Here is a 25,942-nt window from a genome sequence, read left to right as displayed (position 1 = left end):
TAAAATCAAGGTAAATTTAAATTACACCTTAAAATTGTTAACTCAAGGTTGAAAAATTAAAGTTAAAAAAATTTATTTTGGATTAAATAAATTTATATGATTAATAATTAATTAATTATTATTAATTAAAATATTATTTGTTATTTTTATATTATGTGACGTTGAAATTAAAAGTAAAAATATCATGTAAGCATATCATTATAATACGTCAACACTTCACGTTAACTTAGAATAATTAGTTAAGAATTAATTGTAAAAACTTATTTGATTGATTTAGAATAATTAATTAATCATTAATTATAAAGACCTATTCTATTTAAAATAAAAATATAAAAATTTGATTAAAAGTGATAAAAAATAAAAATTTATAAAATTTATTTTAATAATTTAAGGACTTTTTTAAGGTGTTATGTTTATAATAAAGCATTAACATACACAAAATAATTATTACATTTAAAAAGAAACTAAACAAACCAACAGTGGGATGGACAAAACTCATCTTGAGACTTTGAATCTAAAATTTAGAAATATCAACAAATTTTTTTGTCATTGAGATTAAATTATAAATTAAGCATTTCAATAATTAAAAAAATCTAAATTAATAGTAGTACTAAGCAATTTGATAAAAGAATTTATTTTTTTTTAATTTTTCAAATCAATAGATTACTTTATAAGTTAATTGGATACTCAAAAATATTATGTAACTTAATTCTGAAATCTTTTATCCACGGCATATTTTTTTTATAATTAGTTATTTATAAGATTTATAAGTGGTGAATTTCTATATAATTTTTTGTTAGGATTGAATAATTATAAGATCGTAGGAAGAAAATTTTACAATATTTTCCCTTGTACCAAACATAACTCATGTTGAATTGTCGGTTTAACTATTTCATCAGCCCATAAAGGAACCCCAACTTTAAATATTTCGATAAGGAGCTCTTTAAACTTTCCAAACCTCTGCTTTATCTTTTGTCATTTGTCAATTAACATTAGTTACTTGATACAATCAAACACCATCAACATCAAAATCAACACCTTTTTCTTTTCTTTTTTTGTTTTTTCAGTATGGATTTCTTTTCCCAGTAACTCTCTGCCATTGTGGGATAAGACGTGGAAGCTGCTTTCCTCTTGCAGCCTGTCAAAATTCCATTGTTGGAGGGTTTTCTTTACGCTAAAACCATTATCCAACTGGGGCAGAGTAAGTTTCTGTACCAATGCTTTGCTTTTTATATGAACCGTGGAAGAGTGTGTTCTTTTCACCCCGGACTTTTTCCAATTACAAGTGTTGATATTATGAAGAGGGGAGGGAGGACCCCAGACTTGTGGTATATGTGATCCACATGTGGGTGGAGGAGCACATAATCATGTCCCCCCGTCTGTCCCTGACAGGACCATCACTCGCAACATTTTGGTTGCAAAAGTCCCAATATCCTCTGTCTCAACACATGATCAACCAATGCACCTAATTTGATATTGCCAACACAAGTTGAGCACTGTGACTGTTGCATTTCAATGCTTTCGAAATTACTACCCTTTTGGCAATAGAAGCATACTCATGTTAGATTCAAATTCCATTAACCTAACAATGTAACCTTTCCATTGAACAAAAAGGATGTCATGGAGGGATTTTCTCAATGGTTAAAAGTTGTTAAACCTTGACAATAAGGTTCCAACATTAAGTTTTTGTTGGTGATAGTCTTTTGACGCAACACTCATGCTGGATACGTTACACCCTTGCCTAATCTAAAGCCCCATCTACCCGAATTTTGTATATTACAAACAGGGGAAAAAACAGATGAACTTACCTCCTGTAGTACTATCAGCCAATGAAGTGGTCTACAGGAAAATAAAAAAGAGTGAATAAGTTTATAGTCAGGGAGACTGAAGAGTTGTACATCATGAAAATGGGAGCTGTAGACAACTTTGGTCAGAGAAAGTATTCGGTCACAAACTTAATTCAGTGCTGCCTCTCCTATGATTTCATCAGTGGAAATGTACATGTATAATAACAGAGAGGTTTTTTATATATACACGAGGATCAGGGTCAAGATGTACAACACACACCCATGAGGTAGTAAATAGCACCTCCCAAAGGTAAAAACTCCTAGCGAAACCTAATCCAGATATTTTACTCTATTGATTCCCACTCTCTTTGATGGTAATCTAGAATGGACACAAATTTGAACTGGTGTGCTTGCTTCCTGCGCAGAAAGCACGCATCATGCAGATGGAACTTTGGCAGGTGTGCAAGATGCAGCCCTATGTTGGATACGATTCATGCTGAGTTCCATACTTCTTTGAACCATATCTTCCAGTAACCTCTTGGCAGTTTCAGCAGCTTTATCTGCTCCATCTACACGGGTAGCAATATCATACACGATTTTCTCCAGAACCGAGGAAGCCAATTTCTTTTCCTGAGGAGTATCTCTGAGCAAATCCAAGAGAGTACGAGCTCTTTCTTGAGCTATGCTCGTGCCCTCTACAGTCAGTCGCAGAAGCCCTGGGATTGCACCTTCTTTAAGAATGAGTTCCCTATATTTTTCTCGGCAGCTCTGGCACAAAGAAAGCAAAGCTCCAACAGCATGCTGTGTGCTGAAAAGAGAGCCATCTTCAACAGTCTCTACCAAGGTTAAAATCCCACCATCTGAATCAGTGATTGCAACTCGCCCTTCTTCAGATTTAGAAAGGATTTCAAGAAGGGCTGTTGCTTTTTCAGCAAACTTGGAATATTTCTTGCATTCTTTGAGTAGGTTGATAAGTGGGGAAACTGCTTTAGCATCAAGAATAGGAATTGAATTCTCTTTGCAGGTCGATAGGTTGTGTAAAGCAGTAACAGCATCAACTTTTCCTTGAACACTTCCAGACCTAAGGATTTGAACCAGAAGGGGTGCAGCCCCAGAGGCTGCAATTGTGGGCTTGTTAGGTGCAGCAGCTGAGAGCGTTAATATTGCTGCTGTGGCCAATTCTCGCAAACCACTGTTTTGAAATTTGAGAAGCTCTACAAGAGGAGGGACAGCCCCTGCTGTCACTATATTGACCTTGTTTCTGATAACACAAAATAAAGATAACAAATGGATAAATATTAACTACATATTCACAATTGTACATTAATATTTTAATTAACCAATGAAGAAGAAAACAAGTACAGAATTGCATAACTACATGAAAGAAAATGATTCAAGCAAAAAAAGTCGCATAATTATAAATGACATTTCTCATCATTGTGAACCATCCATCACATAATTGAAATAAACTTTCTTGGACCAGACAGTCTAATTAACATGGGGAAAGCAAATAGAATCATGTTGTTGAAGCTAGAATGACTGTCCAACATATATTTGAGTTTTTGCAGACTATTAACTACGAAGAATACAGCATTCAGAGACATCAGATGGGGTATGCATTTATGCTAAATTTACACATCTGAAGACAAAGAGATTCAAATTGCATCAAGAAACCACCTTTAGGAGAGCTTCTCACCCAAAATATTCATTTTGACATTAGAATCAAAACAATCAGAAATACAAAGAGCTAAGCTACATCTAAATCAATCACTTAATTAACTACTTTGTTTGGACAAAGACCAAATAGAGATGCAATAGAATCCAAAAAATAAATAAATAAATAAAACCAAGTTCCATAAAACCAAAAACAATCATCAAAACAGCACCCCATAGTCCAATATTCTCAACGTTTACGCCCAAATAAAAGGAAATGAAAAATTTCCCACCTTGATAGAAACTAATTGAGTTCATTGAGTTGATAATTTACTCAAAGAACTAAACAATCCAAGCCCACCCCATCTGATTAACTTTTATCATGTTTTCCCTCTAGCCCCTTTCTCCCCTATTTTTCCAGCAACCAAACAAAGACAACTCTACCAAGAGATTCTAAAAAGAAACAAAAACCCATAAAAGAACTGAAACTTTAAAATAAACCCAACATGGATCTATGTTCAAAAAACACAAAAGCAGATGAAAAGTAGAGACCTTTCATTTCTAACAGCAAGGTTGAGGAGAGCAAGAAGAGAAGCTTCACGTGCATCAAGATTAGGAGACAAAAGCATGAAAACAAGAGGCTGAATAACACCAGCAGCAGCAAACTTTGAACGCGTCTTAACAGTTGATTTTCTGACCACTCTTCTTATATCTCTAGCAGCTTCAATCTTGGCCTGAAGATCTCCATTTATGAGCTTCTCCGAAAGCTCTAGTATGAGGGTTTGTTTCTGGTGGTTCCAAGTTTCTTCTTCTTGGTCTTTGCTGTCGGTGCTGGCGGTGGTCGTTGGGGTTGCTGGTGGTGTCTCCTCCTCCTCTTGGTCATGACCCATTTTTTTTTCCTTCTTCCTTTTTGGGTTCTTTCTCAAAGCTGTGAAGCTGCAGCTGATGTTCTGTATAGGGAGGGTTTGGTGTCTCGGTTTCCTGCCCTTTTTATCTTTGGATTGCGTTTTTGTGTCTCTTTGTCCTAAGAAGACAAAAGCAAAACTCCAAATACAAAATATCAAAAGATAAAACATATATACTCAAGTCTTAATTATTACTGCTAAAGTATGATTATTTTTCTTTATCATAATTACTTCATTACTTAACTTGGGAGAAAGGGTTTGAAAGTTAGGAGACGAGATTTTTAAGTTGTTTTTTTTTTTAATTTTATTTCCTTTAAAGGAAAGAAAAAGGGCAATACGAAAATATCATGTCTTTTTCCTTTTTTTTTTTTTCTAGCATTGAAACAACTAATGGAAACTACTGTATTTTTTTACCTAATGCTTGATTGAACCAAAAATAAAATTAATTTGATTTTTTTTAAAAAAGGGTGATTACATTCCTTTTTTGTCAACTTTTTGGTTTCTTTTCTGTTCTGTCTATTGCTAGCTAAATAAAATAATAATTAGTTTTTAGCTTAATAATTATGTCAAATTGAGCTTACCATAAGTCAAGGGTTTCATTTATCTAATATACAGTCTTTTTTGCAATTGATATAAAAGTTTACTTAACTCTTCTTCATCGGATCATTAAATATCAAGCTCAAAGTGAGTTAGTGCAATAAAATCATTTCTCTACCTAATAAATATATCTAAAAATACGGATCCGTAACAATTACCCCACCTTGAAGTGAAAATAGACTTATAAATGATTTAAAATCTAATCCCCATTTTTCCCTAGTTTAGAATACCTTTTGTATTTAACCTAAAAATATATCTATTTTTGGGAGAAAAATAAAGGACTAGTATTAAGATATAAGATATAAATCAAATGAAGCAATAACAAGCAAGGAATTATGTGCTGCTTCGAGTAGATCAAGAAAAAAAGTAGTATATGCTGCCAGAGACATAGAAACAAGGTGGCCTTGGTTAGGTTAATCATCAAATTAATCACCACAAAACAATATTCTTCAAAGTCTCCAAATACCCTTGAAACAAAACAACAGACGGATTTTTTTGGTGTGGGATAATATATATATATAGCTCATAAAATATTATTGTTAGTAGCAGAATAATCATATCATTCACCAGGCCCATGGCGTTCACTAATTGCTGTAAGACTTGGCTGCCATAGGACACCATGTTTTGCCTTCAGCTTCCCTCCTTGCGACTCCACATTGGATTGCTTCTTGGAACTCTTGGCAATGCCTTCATCCTTGCTCTTTTTAGCGGCAGGCAAACCACCCGTCTGCTTGGTATCAATGCCTACAAAACGTACATGCTTCTTTGTCCCATTTTTCTTTCTGCTAGTACTGAAGGAACCACTTACCATACGTGAATCACTAACTTCATTTCGTTGGAGAAAGGACTTGCTTGTGAAACCACCCTTAGAGACATCAAAAGAAGACTGTGACACAAAAGAGCTGACAGAAACTTCTGCATTGGGTTTTTTGATCCTTCGCCGAAGCTTTCTTACAGTACGACGGGGAACCACATAGAACTTTTCACCTGGAGTGAGGATCTCATCCGACCGGACCAATGAATCCCATGGCCTCCTGAAAACTTCTGGCCTAGCTAATATGGAAGAAGGGTACTTGTTCATGATATTAACTGCAGGCATTGCCATGTAGTAGCACTCGACGATTCCACCAGCTTGGACAATCTTCAGAACCGAGGAGGTCTCGCGACCCTCCTCTGGCTCTTCCCGAGGTTGCGCCACGGGTTTAGGCCGAGCACGGCTAGAGAAAGGGGCAAGTTTATGGACATTCAGGAACTTTTTAAGCATACCAGCGATTCCAGTGACAAATTGCAAGTTTTTGCTGAAGCGCAGCTTGTAACACAACCACTTAGACACAGCCTTTAATCTTTGAAGCAACGATAAGAACAAGAAGAATACAAATTCCATTTCTTTACAGGTCTATATTAACTTTTGCCGACTACAAGTTCAAAGGGGGGTTTTAACAGTGGAATGATAACATCTATGAAGAATCACTATGGAGAGTCCGTGACCGGCCATTCTTTTGTTGTTTAGCTTGCGTTGACATATTTCAAGATGCTTGAGATATGCTGCCAGCTTAGGAGAAGAGCAAATCTGCTTTGTAGCATCACCCGACAACAGAAGAAAACTGTAACTTGTAAGCTATGGATAATTGGATATGGTTTCATTCGTCTATAAATTCATTTCCTCAAATCAATAATGATAAAAATGAAGAGCCCCTTGTCAGGATATATTCGTTTGTAAAGACCAGGTTCGACTTGGTTCATGTTCTCATTTACAGGCTCTACACCTTATACATGTAGGCGAGAAGAAAATTGTGCTGCTCATAATTGGCAGGAAGATGTCCTGACAAGGTTTAGTCTATTATCCAATGCTTATCGAGTATGATGAATGTTTTAAATATTATCAATTCAAATAAGACGAGAAAAGGAATGGGGTATAACAAAAACAGCAGGATATAAATAAAATAATCATTATCATCAGTGGCCACCAGGTTGTAGTTAGCACTTAGCATTGTGTACAAGTGAAGCAAGACAGAGATTAAAGAACATTCCCTCCCTCTCCAAGGGTAACATTTAACGAAATTACAGAAACGTCCACCTTTTGACAACAAATATGTTTGGAATTGTACAAGCCAAGGGAAGAGATAACCCCGACCCCACTAGTCATGAAAAGCATTTGCATCAAATTAGTCAAGTCTCAAGTGAGAAACAGAAACAATTGAAACTGTTCGCCTTTGCTTAATCGCTTATACCAATTACAACAGTTCAGTACATCCTTTTCTTGCTATCAAAATTCACTTTACAGGTAAGACAGAGGAAAGATAAGAAGAAAGGAATTGGAAAGAATTTTCCACCAACCCAAATCTTACCTTCCAATACTCCTAAAAAAACCTCAAATAAATAGAAAAAGAATGGAAAAGATTCTCAGCACTCAGATAGTAGATCTAAGAGTTCAAAAACTTCAAAAGAAAAAATGAGGGGCATAAGCTTAAAACTATGAAAAGGAAAATTGGTAACATCATATAGCAAGAGAAAGACCTGCACATGCCTACCTTCACTAACTTTAAATGGTCAAATATCAGTTACAGGCGAACTGCATCCTTTATGCCCTCAACCCAAGCAAACAGAAGATACTTTTGGCAATTTTTTCCCAGCCTCCTCAAACAGATTTACACTCTCAACTCTGGCCAATGTTGTATCTTCTTGGTGCTCCCCTCCATTCAAACCTGTTGGAGTTCCCAAAAATACCCCAGATTGGACATTGCATGTCTTGTTTGGTTGGTTTACAAAAACGAACATATTTATCACTGTTTTAATAGTTACTAGGCCAGTTCATCTGCGCGTGTTGAGGCTGCTGATAGACACCGGCAGCAGGTCCCACCATATCAACAGCTCCAGCCATAGTCTGAGCCTGTTGTAGAAGAGGATGAACAGCTGCTGCCGTTACTGCTTGTGGATGATAGATACCAGCAAAGGAGCCAGGAGCAACCTGTGTTGGAGCAAAAGTTACATTCTGACCCTGAGGGGGAAGGCTATAGAATGAACTTGCTGGCAGGCTGGACATGTCTCGACCAGGAGGAGCAATCCATACAGCTGAACCTTCACTCTGCAGGAAAGCAAAAACGTGAAACAATCATCCCAGAAGGAAAAAAAAATTTTTTAAAAATTAAAAAGAAACTAATAAATTAGTCAAGAATGGTAAATGCCAAATGACATTATTTCCCAAACCTATGTTCATTCACATCACAACAGACAGCAAGCTTCTTCAGCTTTAAAAGGGATAAAATTAAGCATCTATATCAATATAAAATTTTATTGATATTCCATTTTTGTCATATGTTTTCCCTTTTGCACCCAAGCATTTGTCTCATTGGTTGGTGCATAATCCCCCTGCCTAAAGAGTAGGGTTCGAATCCCCTCTCCCCCAATTATAAAAAAAAAAAACTGTTAGCAAGCAACAAACAACATATCTGAATGCTTAGAATAGAAAGGAGCAGGTAACTGTACTATGTAGAACAATAACAAACAATCAAATCAACTGATGGGAACATGATCATCATCATTAGGCATTAAGTTAACACAAATTTTGTGCATCAGTGCAGCATTGTCTTGGATCCATCAAGAATATAGATTTATGCTGATAATGAAGCAGAAATTAAGTATCAACTTTGCCACAGAGACCCCTATACTGGAACAAATTGAAAAACAAGAAGTCCATTGACATTTGCAGGCTTCTGAAAACTGAAATGTAAGCAGATGGAAAAAGAGTAGAAAAATCATCCAATGTCATATACATGACTCAAACACCACCCAGGCACCCAAATTTCCCTGCTGCAAAAATCTACTGCGCCAACCCACCCCCCACCCCCGTGAAATCCCAACACTACCACAAAGGCCATCACACAATCTATGGCTAGTTTGACTGTAAATACTTGCATAATATAAAGGATTTTTAAGATACATATAACCATTACTATGAAAAGAAAACTAGATTCTATATATAAAAAAAGAAAAAGAAACCCCAAACACTGGATGAAATTGGGACATGAACCTACAAGCCACTATCGAAATTATTGTTTCTTACATTCTCATCTTATGTTATAAATACTTTTTTAAGAAATAAAATGATGAATCAATCATAGTAAAAGACAGAAATGGGGATACGTTGCCAACCTGCTGCCCGGTGATGTAGACATTGCTTTCCTTGAACTGAGATGCACCAAGATCCTCATTTGTTGTTGAGTTCCCAGCTGTTGCAGTAGAACTGGGATTATAACCTGCTGGGGAAGAGCCATATGGCCCATAAGCACTTGGCATTCCAATATGAGTAGAATTTGCTGTATTACTTCCAGGTTTAAATTGAGGAAGCGAAAATTTGACTCCTGTAGTAGGCACCGCTGGCGCAGAAGGATAAACAGCACCAGCTTGAGGTTGTTGAGGAAATGCGCCATTGTTTATAAATTGGTGGATGGCAGGAGAAGGAACATAGAAAGGGGAGTAAAAGGGGGCATACTGAATGTAGTTTGGAGGATAATGTGGTAAATGCACCCCAGCTGGTGAGCGGTAGACAGGGACTGGTTGCTGAGTCACAGAGATAGAACTTTGCATCAGCCCAGCAGCTTGAGTCACTAGAGGAGTTGGACTTGCCGTAGTCAGTACCAAAGAGTTTCCACCCTGCCAACAGATGCAGATAAGCTCCAAATTCCAACAGTACTTAATTTAATATATATGCGATATGCATGTGTTGAGTTTGGATGTGTCCAGTGGAAAAAGCAGATGATAAATCAGTGTTAGCATGTAATGCATGTAATGCTTCAAAGCAAGATGAAGTATACAAGTAGTCAACTGCCCCAGCCGACAATCATTTCTGGACACCAAAATGGGTTTCACTAAGTCCCACTTCAGCTCTGCCAAGGAAGCTCCAAAGAATTAGCAGGCTATTGTTGCTATACACAACCACCTACCTCATCAATAACGAACATCCATACATGTGATGCTTATAAATCTAGTAGCCAAGTAGGAGAGCACAGATTCATCACTCTAGAATGTTCAAAAGTTGAGTACCTACTTCACCCTACCAATACTTGCAGCAACTAAAAGTTCAAGCAACAGAACAAAATTCAAGAAAAATTTGTCTGAATGAAATGAACCTGTTTTAAATCAAAAGCTTAACGTGAGAAAGAAAAACAGCCAATCTAAGGTATCACTACGGTGAGCAGACAGGTTTAATCCTTGTCCAGCCAGCAAAATGGTTAAAAATTCAAGCACTATTTAATTAGACCATATAATATGTTCTCCAACATTAAAGTAACACTAGCAGTATTACCCCACACTTTGCTCTGACAATCTGATGGAAAATAATTTAGATTTTTATCAATTTTAAAAATGAAATATAAATAAAATAAGGGGTAGATAATTAAATGTGTATTCTCTACCAGTTGAGAATCTGAGAGAATCATTGTAAAAAAAGGGTTTGTTCTTGTTCAAGGTTACCAATTTCAACTTTTATTCCCCCCACAAGATTCTGCAGGGAATCTCCTAGCTTATGTGGTTAAATGTGAGTGATTAATGGAAATTAGCACAGATGAATGTGTACTGGAATAAATAGTTTTGTATTTAATTTCTGTGTCTGGATGCATTTTTAATTTTGATTTATGAAAAATAAGTTTATATATATTTGATTTCTTTTCATACAATATATAATATAATCAAGTACATGGAAATAAGCCATACAACTCAGTATAAAAATCAACAATAAGGAAAAGGTCAATTTCTGCTCATTATATTCCTTTCTAGTTGAGATTGTCACTCAATCCTACTTTTCCCAACACAAAATCAGGGGTTTGTTCAGTTGTTTCATCCTTTTACGAAGTGATTTCCCCTGAATTATCCCTTTAAAAAGTCTAACTCTAATCATATCCATTAAAAACATTGGCTTCAAGAAGTATCCTAGAAGGTTTATGGCAACAGACCTAGATGCCCAATTTGAAGCAGCCAAAGGCCTAAAGCAAAGTAAAATAAGCTTTGTTGACACTGTTACGCGAACAGTGCCAACAATAGCAACTTTGGTATATTATATAATATGATTTGCATAGCTCAAATAAATTAGTAGATCAGAAAAGGAAGCAATACGCTCATTCAAATAATAACAAATTCAATAACTTATCCAACAACTAGATATTTTAATAAAATAGTCAGTTTTTCAATCTAAAATATTATGTGAGGTGCTTAATCTCTGCAAACCTCTTGAGGAGACTGAGAAGTCTGTGGAGGCAGTACCGCAACATTTCCATTGTATTTTGTGGCAACTCCAGGAGAAGGAAAGGGAGAAACACGACCATCATTATCAACACTTGAACGGTAGAATTGGGCATAATAAGTTGCTGGATCAAATGGTTGTTGAACCTAAACATTAAAGCATTTAATAACAAAAGTAGTTTTAGAGCCAACACCTGGCACAATTGCAATTGACTTTATTGAAACACTACTTTAGAATATAGTAATCAGCCCAATGACCAAAAGCCAAACTCAAACTGAGAATATAACATAAACTATTTAACATATAAATTTTTCCACTAATTTTTACATATAAACTATGCTAAAAGAAATTAAGTTTGAATAGGATATAGACATATCAATAGAGAAGCATATATTAAAGAAAAGAAGGTGTTGGATGCTTACAACAAAGCTTGGAAGGCGAGAAACTTCACGTGCTTGAGATTCAGAGTTTTCAAACGGTGATAATATTGGAGGCACAATACCAAAACTGTAGTTAGGAGATGTATGGACCACAGAGTATTGGTGACCTCCAGAGAACAATGCATTCTCCTGCTTGTTTTCATTATACTCTGGAACGGAACTAGAGACATCACCCTCACCAGACATATTTTCAGGTGCATGTGTAGGTGATGGTGGATGATCAGTGTAATCTCCTTCTTCAGCAGTTGCCAATGAATTTTGATTGCTGGGAATCAGCAACACAACAAGTAAATAAAAACAAGAGCCAAGCATACAAAGCACACCAAATAATAGCAAGATTATGATCCCTAGAAAAATTAGCATTGCTTATTGTAGAAAAAAAAAAAGTCAACATTGCTTAGAAGAGAAGTCAAAAACTACTCCATTGTGATCTTATTATAACAAACCTTGAAGCCTGTTCCTCTGCAGTTTCATCAACGTCCTGTGAAGTTTCAGACAAAGGTGTAGAACTCTTATCGCTCTCCTGAACACCAACATAGGTCGATGTTACTCCAAAACAAGCATCAAAACTTCCAAAACTCAGCTTGGATCTTTCAGATTCAGGGACATGGATATGGTTTGGAATTATAACATGTTGCCGTTGTGGGAGATGTAACTCTTCCAGCTTCTTCTGCAATTTTGAAGTTGCTTCTTCTGAATCAAGAATACTTGAAACAGGCTGAGACTGAGCATTGGCTTCAAGTGAAATAGTAGGAACTTCAGATGCACCAGCTGTTCCAGAACCTTGCCCAGCATTAGAGCTGATTGGCTTAGGTTTCCACTCCTTATTAGAACCAACTGTTGATGACATAGAGGGAATTAATACTTATTTGCATACCTTTAGCAAGACTTTCAACTATCTTTAGGTAAGAACATTGTATTAAGTGGTCCAAGCATTTGTCAGTATCAGCCAAAAACTGTTCCAATAGCAAATATTTTCTTTGAAAGTGATCCAACCATTAGCAAGCAACATGTAAAGAACAAAAATCAAGCAAACTTGTTTTAAAGATCCTACATCTTAAGCTTAAAAAACTGTCCTTTTATCCTTTCTCACAGTTACACAGTTATTTAAGGGGGCTACTTTTTGTTTACTTAAGACTCTTCACCCATCCTTCTGAGTTTTTTTTTTTTTTTTTTCCAAGAAAAGGGTGAATTGGAATCACCCATCGTTCTGAGTTATAATGATTATTTTCATTCAAAACTCACAACAAACATACTACTGAAATCTATCTTGCTTAAAGGAAAAAGGTTAGCAATATCTACTAACCAAAGATAGTTATAGATTTCAATAATAAGGGGCAATATATTGAGTCTGAAAAACATCAGTTGTCAAGCAAACTTGTGCCAACATTGAAGTTAATCTTCCTAGTATATACAAAGTTACATAAATGCCTCTCCAAAGTCTAGAGGCAGTCTTCAAAGGAACACATCAAGGACAAAACCGATAGACCTTCATACCTAGGTTAGATCTAGACAACCTAAGCATCTATGTAGAATCTAGTAAAAGCACATAAGCACATCAGTATCTTCTTTCTCTCATTCTCTATGTATTGGGAGAAAGGTTTATAGCACAAACTCCACAATGTTTCTCTGTTTCTATCCGATTAAGTTTCATAAAATCAAAGAGAAACCCATATCAAGCCTCATCAACTATGACCAATACATAAAAGGTTTTGAAACAGCATTGATCAATCGAATATTCATTCCAATACCTTTCTGAGGGCCAAGTATTTGTTGTGAGCGGGCACTATAGTTGGATGACGGCCGACTCCCTGAAGAACCACCATAGGTTGATGTCGATGAAGGTTGGGAAGACTCACTCAGCGAATTTTTCACTACTCCTGAGGATTTGCCTGGCATCTTTCCTTGCATGAAAGAGCTACTAATCTCAGTAGCTGCTATAAGTCATAAAAAAAACTAATCAGATTGATCAGTACACAGAATAAAAGTTCTCCAAAACTGATTAAATTTTTCAAAATCCTGACCAGAAGCTAAATTGTTGTCAGTAGGGACATTTAGTTCAGTGGAAGCCCGGTGGCTTCCCACTTCGCGTTTGATTGTGCCCAAAGTGCCAGGGAGCCGAGAATCACAAGATGGAACTAGTACAGGGTCCGAAGATGAGAAGCAGATTGCTGATGAAGACACTGGAATAGTCAATGTGGAGCAGTCACTAGAGCTTGCTGTAGGCTGCCCGCTTATGTCCCCACTTCCAAATGCAATGGTGGGTTTGTTTATTGCATCAACAGGGGATGGTGCAGTCCCAAGCTCATTGTTGCCAACGGATGAATTTTCTTCAGGTTGTTTTGCAGCATTTCTTGAACGTGAAGAGGAGATTTCAGCCACTACACCAGTAGGACCATTGGCCATGACAGGTACAGGGCTATAAAACATAATATAAAAATGTAATCAACAAACTGACTGAATTTAAGCCATATTTTCATCAGTAGACACTAATAAAAAATTGAAAATTAAAAACGATAGCAGATCTGTAAATTGTAGCCACCTGGCTACCAGAGTAGATTCTTTAAGTTTTGTCTCCTGAGAGGTTGACAAGGATTGACCACTGCCTTTCTCTCCAACTTGATTGGTTCCATTATCTCTCCCAGAACCAGAACTCTTGGAGCCACCAGCCTCTGCCAAGATAAACAAGCGGCAATTACAGTAAGCACAATTGCTGACAATGATGCAAAAAAAAAATATTAAAATCTAGCACAGCTATCATGACCATTTCATATATCAAACTTAGAGAATTGCAAAGATATAATGACAACAGCAAGTCAACAACCACCATATCAGCACCACACAAGCTAGTAATAGAAACTGCATCTGATACAAAACTCAACAAAACGCAAGGGCCGGGGATAAGAAAACATGTGCAAAACAAAAATTGGCAGCTTGTTCATTGATCTGGTACTAAATTAGTACATGGCTGAAACAAACAAAAGTTCATGCAGCACAATCAACTCATTATTTCAGAGGCCTGACAGTATTTAAAGAACAATAATCTTAACAAATTTTTGTTCCAAAATTTCTGTTTACCAGGTGCTGTGTAACGAGGAGAGAAGTTCCCCCGGCCACCCCTACTTCCCCTTCCCTGTGAACCAGATCTCCACCGAGGCTCTGCAGACTCTTTGTTGTTCAAACTCTGCAACAATGAGAAGTAAACACACATTAACCGAAAAGGATAAATCTGAATCAGAAGCAATCAAAAAGGAAAACAAACTCTTTATCATACTCTCTACATGAAATATAACAAACTACTTCCAACTAGTCTCTGCTCCCAACACCCTCATCTCACAACAAACAAACGAGCATGTAGATAAATAAAATTATGGCACCTCAAACTTTCTTCACATCATAGGCCATGTTAACTTTTGTACTCCCTCCTTATCCTTTTGTCCTCCTGTTGCCAACCAACCCTATACATCCGCAGCACTTCTCACCCCAAACTCTCCAGCTGCCAGAGCAACCTTAAGGAAAAGCAATTGGCTATGGGTAAAACAAAAGTAGGTGCTAGTTATCTAAGCCTCTAACCCTCCATCACCTACTTAAATGTAAGCTTGCTTACTCATCATATAATACCATTGCAACTTTTCTTAACCAATTCTTGATAATAAGAGGGTTCAACATTGCCAAAAAAAAAATGCAAAACTTGCAGAAATTCAGGAAAAAAAAGAGTAAACACCTACAAAGTTTGCAGTAGAATCTCTTACCTCTTTTTTCCTGTCACGTTTTCTTTTGACCTCACGAAAAGGATCTGAGGGAACATTAAAATTTGTCATCTATTTGAAAGAAAAAAAAAATGAAACCCTACTAAACACATGATAGTCAAGCTTTCACAAAGATTGGAACCCATTAAAATGGTAATATATCAGAATCTAGCAGTCACGTAGATATTAACTAGGCTGAAAACCACATATATCTGACAGTTGTTTGCTCAGAATCATGCCATAACTGATATGAAATAGAGAAAACTGATAAGCTTACAGCACATAAAAGGCCATAATACGATATCAATGCTCAATTTGATACCAAATTGAAGCGACCACAAACATCAACATTTGAATAAGTTTGGAACAAAAACAGACAAAATAATCATCCAACAATAACAAAAACATTGGAAAAACTAACTAACAAGTCTTGATATAGTGGTTAAACCAATAACTAAAACAGTAAATTCCTCAGGGTTAATAAGCCACAGCCTTTCACAGATGCATATCATCACATTAAACTTCCTCAAAGCACTAGATGTGGCATTGAATGCTAACGAAAAGCTTCATCAAGCAGGCATACCATTTCACAATTTGCTAGAATGTGAATTAGTATTACAACAGTAAACGCCATATTTAGTAGCTAAGCCTAAGAATAAGATAATGTGAAGGAAGTACAAGAAAGTTAGAATATTGAAACTGGAAATCTTTTCAGAACTAATAACAGAAAATGATAGCTTCATAAAACAACCAACAGATTAATAATGTCCTAAAATATGAACTGAAAGCGGGAATAACTAAAACATGAGCTTGGAGAGATAAAATTTGCTGCAAACATGACCATTTAACAATCAATTTAATAAAAACCCCATTTCTAGAGCTAAATTCCTTTACTTGTAACGATCACACAAACACTTTAAATCCTTAACAAACTCTCAGAAAAGAAATCCGAGAGCCAATAATCACGTAATTTGCAAAGAAAAAATCAAAAATCAAAGCTTGACATTTCCAAATATATAAAGGAATAAAAAAATGAGAAAAAAAAACAAAACGAACATACAAATCAAATCAAAATCTAATTAATCTTATGAACACTACAAACTCATCACACCCAAAAGAATAAATAAATACTAAAAAATAACCCAGTACAGTCCCCGACATCAAAACCCAAATCACCAAAAATGATATTAACATCAAAGATAAACTCGAAAAACCACAGATCACAGCAACACATCAAAAACCCAAAAAAAAAAAATCAAACCCATTTTAGCGAACACCCAAAAAAAGCTGCCCCATTGAAAAAATCCCAAAAAAATGGAAAATTTAGACAGAAAGGGAGTTCAAAGGAGAAGTGAAAGAGAAAGAGTACCCTGAAGGAGGAGCCTCTGAGCGGTTTCATTGGGATCCATAGAACATTCTTTAAGCATTGCATAAATCTCATCTTCACTATGATTACCCGTGATCTCCTTTATGTTTTGGATCGTTTTCCTCACGCTGTTTGGGATTGATGAAACCCTAAACCCCCCACCGCTCATCTTCTTAAAAAAAAAAATAAATTGATTTTTCCTTTTTCTTCCCACTTCTCCTTCAAACAAAGCTCTGTCTCCTTTCCTCTCCTCCCCTTTCCCTTTGTATAACACTAGTAACTATTTCTATATTATTTAGTATAACTACTTTTTTATTAAAATACTAATATTTTATATATATTTACATATATGTATGTATGTATGTATTTATTTTGAGTGTACACAGAGAGAGAGAAATGGAGAGTGAAGGGGGAAGCCACTTAAGAAAAAGAAACACAGAAACAAGAAAATCAGAATTTAATACAAAAATATTGAGAATATTCTTTAATGGGTCTTTCTTTAGAATTGATCCAAATATAACTAGGAGGGAGCAAAATGAAGAGTGTCCATGGAGTGTATGCTTTATTTATTTATTTATTTTTTAATGTTGGTGAGTGGGGTGGTGAGTTTCTTTTTTCTTTTTTTTTTTTATTTGATTTTTTGTTGTTGCATGTTGAGGAGTACGTTTATTGAGATGTTAGAGTGGGTCATTGTATTTACCTGACTACAATAGAAGCCATGTGGTCCAATTGCCAATTGCCAATTTCATCTTCATATCTTGTCTTCGCATCTCCCTCTGTGCACTCTTAGTGTTTTGGGTTTTCATTTTTTTCCATTCCAAAATCCACTAACTCCATGACTTTTCTTCTCAGTTCCCATTTTACAATTTCAACATACTAATTATTTATTTATATTTTTGATAAAAAAAAATTAAAACACAAACCAATGAAAATTATGTTATGAATTATTACAATTTTTTTATGATTATACTATCAAATCATATGAATTGTGTTAAAATTCACTAAAAATTTATATAAAACTCGTATTTATTAATCATGAATCCGTGCGATTTATTATTGCAAATGAATAATTGATAATTATAAAAAGGTGTAAGTTTCTGTTTGGCGTCTTCTTTGGAACTCAATCAAGGGTTTTAAGTTGTGGAATGGATTTAAGGCTATTTGGAAACATTTTAGTGTAATTTAATCTTCTTCTGTTAATTAAAAAAAAAAGTGTTTCAATATTTTATTTGTCCATTCTTATATTGGCACTTGCTATTTTGAATAGAAACAACAATGAACATATTGAATACTTCATGTTTCTTTCTACGTTTATTATTATTATTCATCATTTACCCACATAATGTTGAACAAAAATTAAATTTTGTGACAACGTACATGCATTGCAACTTATTTTATCACTCGATTTGTATGAGTTTGTATAGATTTTTTGAAACGTAATCACAAAATCAAATCTTTCGACAACATATATGCATAGATTTTTTCAAATATAATCAATCAATTATTTTGTAAGAGAAAATTCTCAATAAATTATTAAAAAGTTAAAAAGAATAAGTATTCAAATTTATTTTCTTAAATAGAATAAGTACTTGCCCTTTAGACAAAATGTTTCATGTGATGATGAGGCAAAGATTTGGGAAAAATTTAAAAGAAGCAACTACCCGAACATTCTTGCTTTGCAAAGTAAATGCATTGAGATTTGAGATTTCCTCTTTTTGTAGCATACTAATAATAATAATAATAATAATAATAATGTAGAGATATAATTATTGTAGGTAGATTCTGTTATAATATGTGGAAATGATGAAATAATGCCAAACCTTTTGAGATTGATTTTTAAAAACTAGTAGTAGATGATTAGTTAAAAGAGAGTATTGGAGATTTGTTGTTGACCAAAGCTTATCCTTTGCTTAATGACTTAATAGTGATCGTGTGCCCCATTTTCATCATAATTATCACACACATGGCAAAAGTTAATCACAATGATTGCTGTAAATCATACGGTTCATTAAACTTTTTGGTCCTTAATTATGACAATAAATGTGAAGTAAAAAAATTCAAAAAAATCAATTCATAAAATAAAATGGAAAATTGAATAAATACTCAATTCTGCTTGGATCAAGTTTTTATTACATATATTGGTTTTCGATTCTTAAAATAAAAATTTAAAATTATTCAAACCAAATTGAATTATTTTCTATTAATCTTTACATTGCTTTTTTCTTTTCATCTAATATGAATACATAATTTTATTATAAATTTAATTAAATAAATTAGAAATATTTAAAAATCAAAACATTTAAATCATAAAAATTGAGAAATCAAACTTATCTAAATTTGAAATTTGATTCAAGTCAGTTTAGCTTTTGAAAACCAAAAAAATGACAATTTAATCAATTTTTTTCCTAAAATTGAGCCCAACCTTATAAAATCCTATTATATAATGATAACATAAAATATGGTAAAATAATTATTTGTGCCATTATATAGGTTCGTGCATAAGTTGACTTGCCTTTACTTATGCACATGTTTTATTGGGTACGAGTGTTTTTCATTCTTTTGTTTCATTTACTTTTGTTAAAAAAATATGTTTTTGCTTTGTTTGTTTTTGGATTATGAACTATGTGTAGACATTTCAATTAAAGGTGAAATTGTTTCAAATCAGTTTTGTAAGATGTGTGTAGTAAGAATTGAGAATAAAGATTTGTTTGCAGACTTACATATTTTATATATGTAAGATTTTAATGTAATTTTGGGAGTGGATTCATTATCTTCTCATTTTTGCTAAAGTTAATTGTCTAAAGAGAATGGTTGATTTGAAATTCATGAGAAAACACCTTTTTATTTTTGTGTTAGTGGTGTATATACTCCTTTGCGAGTTGTTTTTGCTCTACAAGCTCGACGATTAGTTCAAAGTGGTTGCAAAAGATACTTAAATGCTGTGATAGAAACTAGGATGAAGGAGTTGATGATTGAAGAGATTTCTATTTCTAAGGCTCTTTATAGTATGGCTCTTATGGAATCGAAAGAGGTCAAAGAGCAATTACAAGAGCTTTTTAATAAGGGTTTTATTAGATTTAGAACTTATTTGATATGACTTTTTTTTAACTTAAAAGTTATTATGAAATACTTAAGAAAAATAATAACTTTTAAAATTAAACTAAAATTGTTTAATAAATTTACTTTTGTAAGCTCTTTTTCATAAGCTCTAATTTTGGTTAAAATTATCATAAAAATATTTTTTTTATAGGGTAATGTTGGAATTATTTTTAACAGATAAAGATATTTTTGGAACAAAAATAAAAATTCTCATGTGTTTTAAAAAAAAAGAGAAGAAAAAGCTCATCTTTCGAGTTTTTTTAAAAATTTTCTCTTAAAGCTTTTTTTTTTAAAAAAATCGTTCTTTAAGAAAAAACTGTTTTTTAAGGGCCTCTTAAAATTTCTATTTGGCCTAACTTCTGCTTTTAAGAAGTAAATAAGTTGAAAAAAAGTCAGGTCAAACAAGCACTTAATGTATCTTTATGAAAAATACCAATATTGTTTGTGAAGAAGAAAGATGACAATAAGAGATTGTGCATCGGTTATCAATAATTGAACAAGATGACTATGAAAAAGAAGTATCTTTTAACATTAATAAATGATTTATTTAATCAATGTAATGGCGCTCAAGTGTTTACAAGATTGATATTTTTTAACATTTTTTTACAAGTTATGATTTGCTTAAACATGCAAGAATTTCAAAGAGTAAAGTTTCATAATTTTGAAGTTTTGATTTTGAGGATTTTTAAGAGCTTTTATTTTGAACCTTGTTTGAATTATATATTTTTTTAAATTCCATTGAAAATTTAAAGTATGGACAATTATACTTTTAAACATTTTTGACTCGTGTATTTAGTCCTATGAAATTCATATGTTTGAACCTTGCATTTTTGTAGAATTATACTTTATTGGTGTACGACATTTGTTATGCCTCAAAACGGGACTATGACAAAGACTTTAAGAACCTTAAATCATTTTTGAACCTTAAAATCAATCTAAAGTACAATGATTTTAACCCTCAAAGGGCCTTAAGAATGTGACACTTGTTGTCATGAGCCAACCTTGTATAGGGCCATGATAGTGTAAAATTTCCTAGGAGTTTAAGTTTTTTGTACTTCCAAAGGAAATGTCACCCTTTCAAACTTTGTAATGGCACTTGGTGACATTTGTAGAAATTCTTGTTAAGTCTTTAAGGGAAAGACTCTTTAGCAAAGAGATGTCCCCATCTCAAGCATTATAATGGTTATTGGTGAAATACTTGTAAAATCTCATAAACTCTTTATAGGGGGTGAGCAGTCGACGGATTGTTGGGCTACCTCACTAGTAAAGGTATATTTGTAGCAAATCATCTAGGGCTACCCCTATGGCCAGACGATGGCTTGACTTGGTCCCTTTGTACTCATTTTCATATTAATAAAACATTTTCCTTTTTGTGGCTCAATGGTTATGTATATGGCATTTAGTATGCCCTATGATTTCAATGTGCATTACCTTAGTCTAATTTGTTACTATTGTTAATGTTTGATACGATATAAACGAGTTATTAGTTGGCTTGCATGAAAGTGTCCACTCAAGCCTTTAACAGACTATCGCATACTTAAACGAAAGACCGTAGTTTGTGACACCTGTCATTGTAAATTGATTGTTGAATGGAGGGTAATTCAGGGTTTTAAAGATAAAGTCAGTGTGCTTTGGTAATTTAGGCAAAACTTATGGGCGTTTTGTGTTTTCTAGATAATGTCGATGGGTGTTTTAGGGTTTTCTTATTTTTTTCAATGGAGTCTTTATGCGTTCCGTCCTACTTTTTTCTAAAATGCTCCTTTAGGTTTCCTTCTTTTTCGTTTTTCTCTCTCTAGGTTCTTTTGGCATTTGGGGTTATTTGCCTTTTTTGCTTCTTGACGACATTGGGAATTTCAAGTTATTTCGTGTGAACATGGTTTGGCTTCGTTGAATTTTTCTAGGTTTTTCTCTATGTTCTTTGTATCTTGGGTTACTTGAATGCTAAATAACTTTGTGTGAGTACAATTGAAATATTTCTCTGATAATTGATGTTAACAGTTGGTCAGGAGCAATTCATGTTTAATTAACTAATCTGGAATTGCAGGTTGTTATATTTGTGGTTTTAGCAATGGTGCTGAGAAGAAAACTTGATATTTTGATCAATTTGGTGCTAACAATGACTGAAAATCCAAAATACCATGGATAAGATAAACTTTTTATTACTGCATGGATGATTGCTCATGTAGGTATTGACAACTTGAAGAAAATAAAGTTTTTGCATGTACAAATCACTTTTTATGGTATGAATTTTGACCATGAATTTTATTTTTTTTTTCACAAGCCACTCAAAGAGATTTAGCAGTAGGGTTGTACATGCAGGTACATGTTTTGTTGCCAATGTTAAATGGCAAGTCAAGTTGTAATGCTCAGTCTAGAGACTTGATTTTACATTTGGCAAAGAGGTTGGATGGCATTTATTTTTAATAAGTTTATTATATTTTTAAATTTTAGGGTTTTAGGATTTGAAAATGTCTATCGCTAATTGTAAGTTTATATATGTTTTTTGATTTATGACAACACTTCTTTTTTTCCTCCCCTATTCCTTTTGATTCAGTTTGTTTCATTTGTTGAGATCAGAATAATTTCTTCTCCAAAAGCTTGTCCTATTTTAGTAAATGGTGCTGTTAGAAAGGGAAAGTGACTAGTGCCACCTTCTACTCTTAAGCTTTTGATGAGGATCGCATTTCCAGCACCCTTAGCTCGAGTTAAGGTAGGTTTTGTGGTCGATCTTTTGCATGATTTTTTTTGACTCAATCATAAGGTTTCTAGAAAATTGAGATCTGCTTGATTTCTAATATATTAATTATTTAGGTAATTGAGAGGTTTAAAGATATTTATCCCACCTTAAAAGAGGTTACCTTTGTTGGTTCTCCTAAAAGCAAAGTAATGAACAAATTGCTTAGAAAATACTGAAATATGCTATAAAAGCTGTTGGAGAAGGTAAAAAGTAAATTCTTCAAGAATGCTTTTCGATGACATCTTAAACCAACAAGTCAGGTGGTACAAAAAATAACTTTTATCTATTTGTGTAGTATTTGATTTTTAACAATATTGCAGGTGTTTGTGATGTTTTTATTTGGTGTTTGACTCAAAATCCTAAGTGTTATAAGCAGTGGGTGAGCATTTTTTAATCTATTTGAAGACTTTTCATCCACATGTTTTGGTTGTTTTGTATTTTTCACTAGCAAAGTTTTCTTTTAATGACAAATCATCATTACTAAACATAAGCAATAATACTTAGCGAATGTTCATCATGTGTTGAAATATAAAGACATGACATGATGATAACTCTATCTTTTATATATTTTGTTGTTCAATTGTGAAGTATCAAGAAATCTAGATACTGCTCAAAAAAGAGGTTCCACAATTCTAAATTCGAAGTTTATTGAGGCTCAGGTTGTATTATTTTTTTACCTTTTAAGATGGTCTTTGTACTAACAAATTGAAGATTGTATTGATTTGAGTTGTTCGCTCATTAGTCTAATAATTACTTAAAAGTATAACCAATATTTGATAGAGTCAGTGATTGGCATATGGATTGCATCTTTACCTACTTTTTCTACCAACTTTAAAAGTTTTTGAAACATCAATCTAAGTTCTGTTTATGTTCATGTGTTTCTTTAGTTCCTGCATCTTATAGCTACCTTGCTAAACACATTAGTTATTTTTTGTTTACAATATTGTATCATATTCTTTGGTATCGATTATAAAGTATTATATTCTCTATACGATGCTTTTGATTTATAGTATTTTATTATTTTTTTATTAGTTTTGAGACACATTTATTTATTCAATATGCTATAGGATATTATCATACTTTTAACACTATATTTATTAACATCATTTTCAAAGAATTTAAGTTACTAAGATTGTTTTATAACAATTAGTGGAAAAAAAGGTCAGTGGTCCCTTTCAAATTCTCATATACTTTATACAACAAAAATCTAATATTATTTTCTTACAATTTTGCAGTAACTAAGCAAACAAAAATAAGGCTCTTCAATCCATCATTGAGGTACAAACTGAAAAGAAAATATCCAAACTAAAAATTTGCAAGATAGATATTTTGGACATATGAGTAAGTTTTGTATTTCTATTCTTTCTTTTGTGGTTAATATTTGCAATTAAAAAAATTAATTGAGTGGGATTAGAAATATTGCTTTGTGTTTGTATAAACTATTTATTAAAAATAACACTAAAAAGTTAAATTGTGGATGAATATTAACTAATACTACTTGTTGTATAAAGATTAAAAATTACTTTTGATACAACACTAAAAAGTTGGACATATGACTAACTTATTTTCTTCTCCTGCATGTATATTTTTGTTTGTTCACAGGATTGAAGCCTCTTGGGAGGATTTGTCTTGTCTTGGGGTGCTGATGTTCGTCTTATCCTTAGGATGCTGTGATGATGGAGGTTATTGTTCTGTTCAGCTAGAAGAGGTCGGTTAGCCTAAGAGTGCTATACAGATTAATGATGCAGGGAATGATGATGCTAGTCTGATTGCTGACTAAGTTTCAAACTATCCCGTTTTTGACTAAAGCTTTTGATGGACGGCTCTAATTGTCGAGGCAAATGGAGTTGGGTTGTAGTGTGATGACGCTATGGTAGTCCTTGGATTTTTTTGGTTTTAACAAGGAGCTTGTAAATACTCATGATGGTGGCCTCATCTACTTGGCAACCTGATTTTATTTTTTCATGTTTTCATGATGGTTTTTGCGGCCTTGACTTTGATAGAAAGCTTAGGGTCCTGTATATCTTGGCTTCTTTTACCACACATGGGTAGACTTTTGTAAAATCTCTATGAGTAATGAAATTAGTTTAACTGCCCTTCAAAAAAAAAAATTAAGTCACTTTTAACATTTGCTTTTATGTATGATTGAATTGTAATTCTTTTGTCAATAAGTTTATAATATTATTATAAATATTTCTTTTTTATTAGATACATTTACATTACAAAATGGATAATCATGTTTGTCATATTATGGTTATGTCAATGTACAATTTAACAGAAGAGTTCTACTTGATGCTGCAACCAAATTTTTGTTAAATGTTATGTGGAATAAGATGTTGGCAATGTTTGTCTAAACATAACCAACATGTTTTTGAATTTGATATGTTTTTCAAACAATAATGTGTATATTCAGGGAATATGATATCGTATTTCGCAATTGCATGTGAACATATGGATGAATTTTGAGAAGCTTCACCAGAAGTTATTAATTTAGTTTTTATTATTTACTATGCACGATATAAACACTTCTATCAAATTTATTTTCCTATGATGAATTACTTCGGACTGACAAAATGTTATCCAAACCAATGCTAACCATTTTCACTATATTTTATAGCAATCTTTCTATATATCGTAACAAATACAATTTATGTATATATAAAATGTTAAGAACAACATTTGCTTGGATGTCTCCTTCATTGGTGTTTTGTTACAGTTTTTCTGATTAAAAAAATCAGTGTTCAGCTAATACATAAGGCAATCAATTGTTTGGAAATTTTTACAAACTCGTGCAACGAGCGGAGCTGTTTCTAGTTGTATAATAATTCAAATTCGATTATTTACTAACTTAATCTCTATCTTTTATAGATACAAATATAAGCTATCTACTATATAATGAATCTCATGTATAGAGAAGTCTACAATCTGACATGTGGCGTTGTCATTTTTGAGTTTTTGAAAGGTATTTTCAAGCTTTCAATCTACTTTATAATGAATCTCATGCATAGAGGTCTACAGTCTAACATGTGGCATTGTTATTTTTGAGTTTTTGAAGGATATTTTCGATATTCAATATTATTAACGGGTGCCTATATTTGGTTATTTGTAGAGGGCATTTTTAAAATTTCTTTTGCAATGTTGGGGACATTTTCATATTTTTCCTTTAAATGGGAGGATAATTTTAGACTTTCAAGTTTTTTTCTCTTTTTTTTTCCTCTCTAATTAGCCTTTTGGCTTTTTTTCTTCTCTTTGTTTGCTCTTCAATTTTCTCAACAGCTAGCGTCTTTTTCAACAAATTTGCCAACTAATCATTCTCTCACCAATGACAGTTAAATATTGATTTTGTAGTATAGGAGTGATGTGAATGAAAT

The 25,942-nt window shown here is 33.5% G+C and overlaps 2 protein-coding genes and 1 long non-coding RNA gene across 5 annotated transcripts; 1 reads left to right on the top strand and 2 right to left on the bottom strand.

The window, feature by feature from the left end:
* Positions 1,845-4,481, bottom strand: LOC18612511 (U-box domain-containing protein 15). The gene is made up of 2 exons (XM_018114256.1): positions 3,993-4,481; positions 1,845-3,048 (listed from the first exon to the last, which is right to left on the bottom strand). Exons 1-2 carry the CDS (start codon positions 4,328-4,330, stop codon positions 2,223-2,225), a joined length of 1,164 nt encoding a protein of 387 aa, XP_017969745.1. The 5' UTR covers positions 4,331-4,481; the 3' UTR covers positions 1,845-2,222.
* On the bottom strand, positions 7,124-17,231 carry LOC18612509 (GBF-interacting protein 1-like). 3 transcript variants are annotated; one of them, XM_007049343.2, is made up of 11 exons: positions 16,739-17,231; positions 15,373-15,416; positions 14,699-14,804; positions 14,163-14,292; positions 13,645-14,039; positions 13,372-13,557; positions 12,067-12,457; positions 11,603-11,885; positions 11,201-11,326; positions 9,095-9,595; positions 7,124-8,027 (listed from the first exon to the last, which is right to left on the bottom strand). In XM_007049343.2, the coding sequence occupies exons 1-11, from the start codon at positions 16,902-16,904 to the stop codon at positions 7,734-7,736; spliced, it is 2,622 nt and encodes an 873-aa protein (XP_007049405.2). In that variant the 5' UTR covers positions 16,905-17,231; the 3' UTR covers positions 7,124-7,733. The 3 variants fall into 3 exon arrangements, with proteins under 3 accessions (XP_007049405.2, XP_007049403.2, XP_017969338.1); XM_007049341.2 differs by having other exon boundaries at positions 11,165-11,326; positions 16,739-17,230; XM_018113849.1 differs by having other exon boundaries at positions 11,165-11,326; positions 13,372-13,554; positions 16,739-17,230.
* Positions 22,384-24,633, top strand: LOC18612508. The gene is made up of 4 exons (XR_001928128.1): positions 22,384-22,544; positions 22,892-22,950; positions 23,807-23,912; positions 24,174-24,633. It is a non-coding gene; the product is annotated as an uncharacterized LOC18612508 (long non-coding RNA).

Source organism: Theobroma cacao, chromosome 1, assembly GCF_000208745.1.
Source record: "Theobroma cacao cultivar B97-61/B2 chromosome 1, Criollo_cocoa_genome_V2, whole genome shotgun sequence".
Taxonomy (NCBI): domain Eukaryota; kingdom Viridiplantae; phylum Streptophyta; class Magnoliopsida; order Malvales; family Malvaceae; genus Theobroma; species Theobroma cacao.
The sequence above is the reverse complement of the archived record's forward strand: the minus strand, read 5'-3'. Positions and strand labels throughout refer to the sequence as shown.

Excerpts from the sequence above, each read along its gene's own strand:
- LOC18612509 (XM_007049341.2), bottom strand. The coding sequence starts at position 16,904 with ATGAGCGGTGGGGGGTTTAGGGTTTCATCAATCCCAAACAGCGTGAGG. Across the intron at positions 12,458-13,371 it reads AATACTTGGCCCTCAGAAAG|TTGGTTCTAATAAGGAGTGG; the intron begins GTATTGGAATGA and ends TGTCATCAACAG. Across the intron at positions 8,028-9,094 it reads TCTACATCACCGGGCAGCAG|AGTGAAGGTTCAGCTGTATG; the intron begins GTTGGCAACGTA and ends GCTTTCCTGCAG.
- LOC18612511 (XM_018114256.1), bottom strand. The coding sequence starts at position 4,330 with ATGGGTCATGACCAAGAGGAGGAGGAGACACCACCAGCAACCCCAACG. Across the intron at positions 3,049-3,992 it reads CTTGCTGTTAGAAATGAAAG|AAACAAGGTCAATATAGTGA; the intron begins GTCTCTACTTTT and ends TTGTGTTATCAG.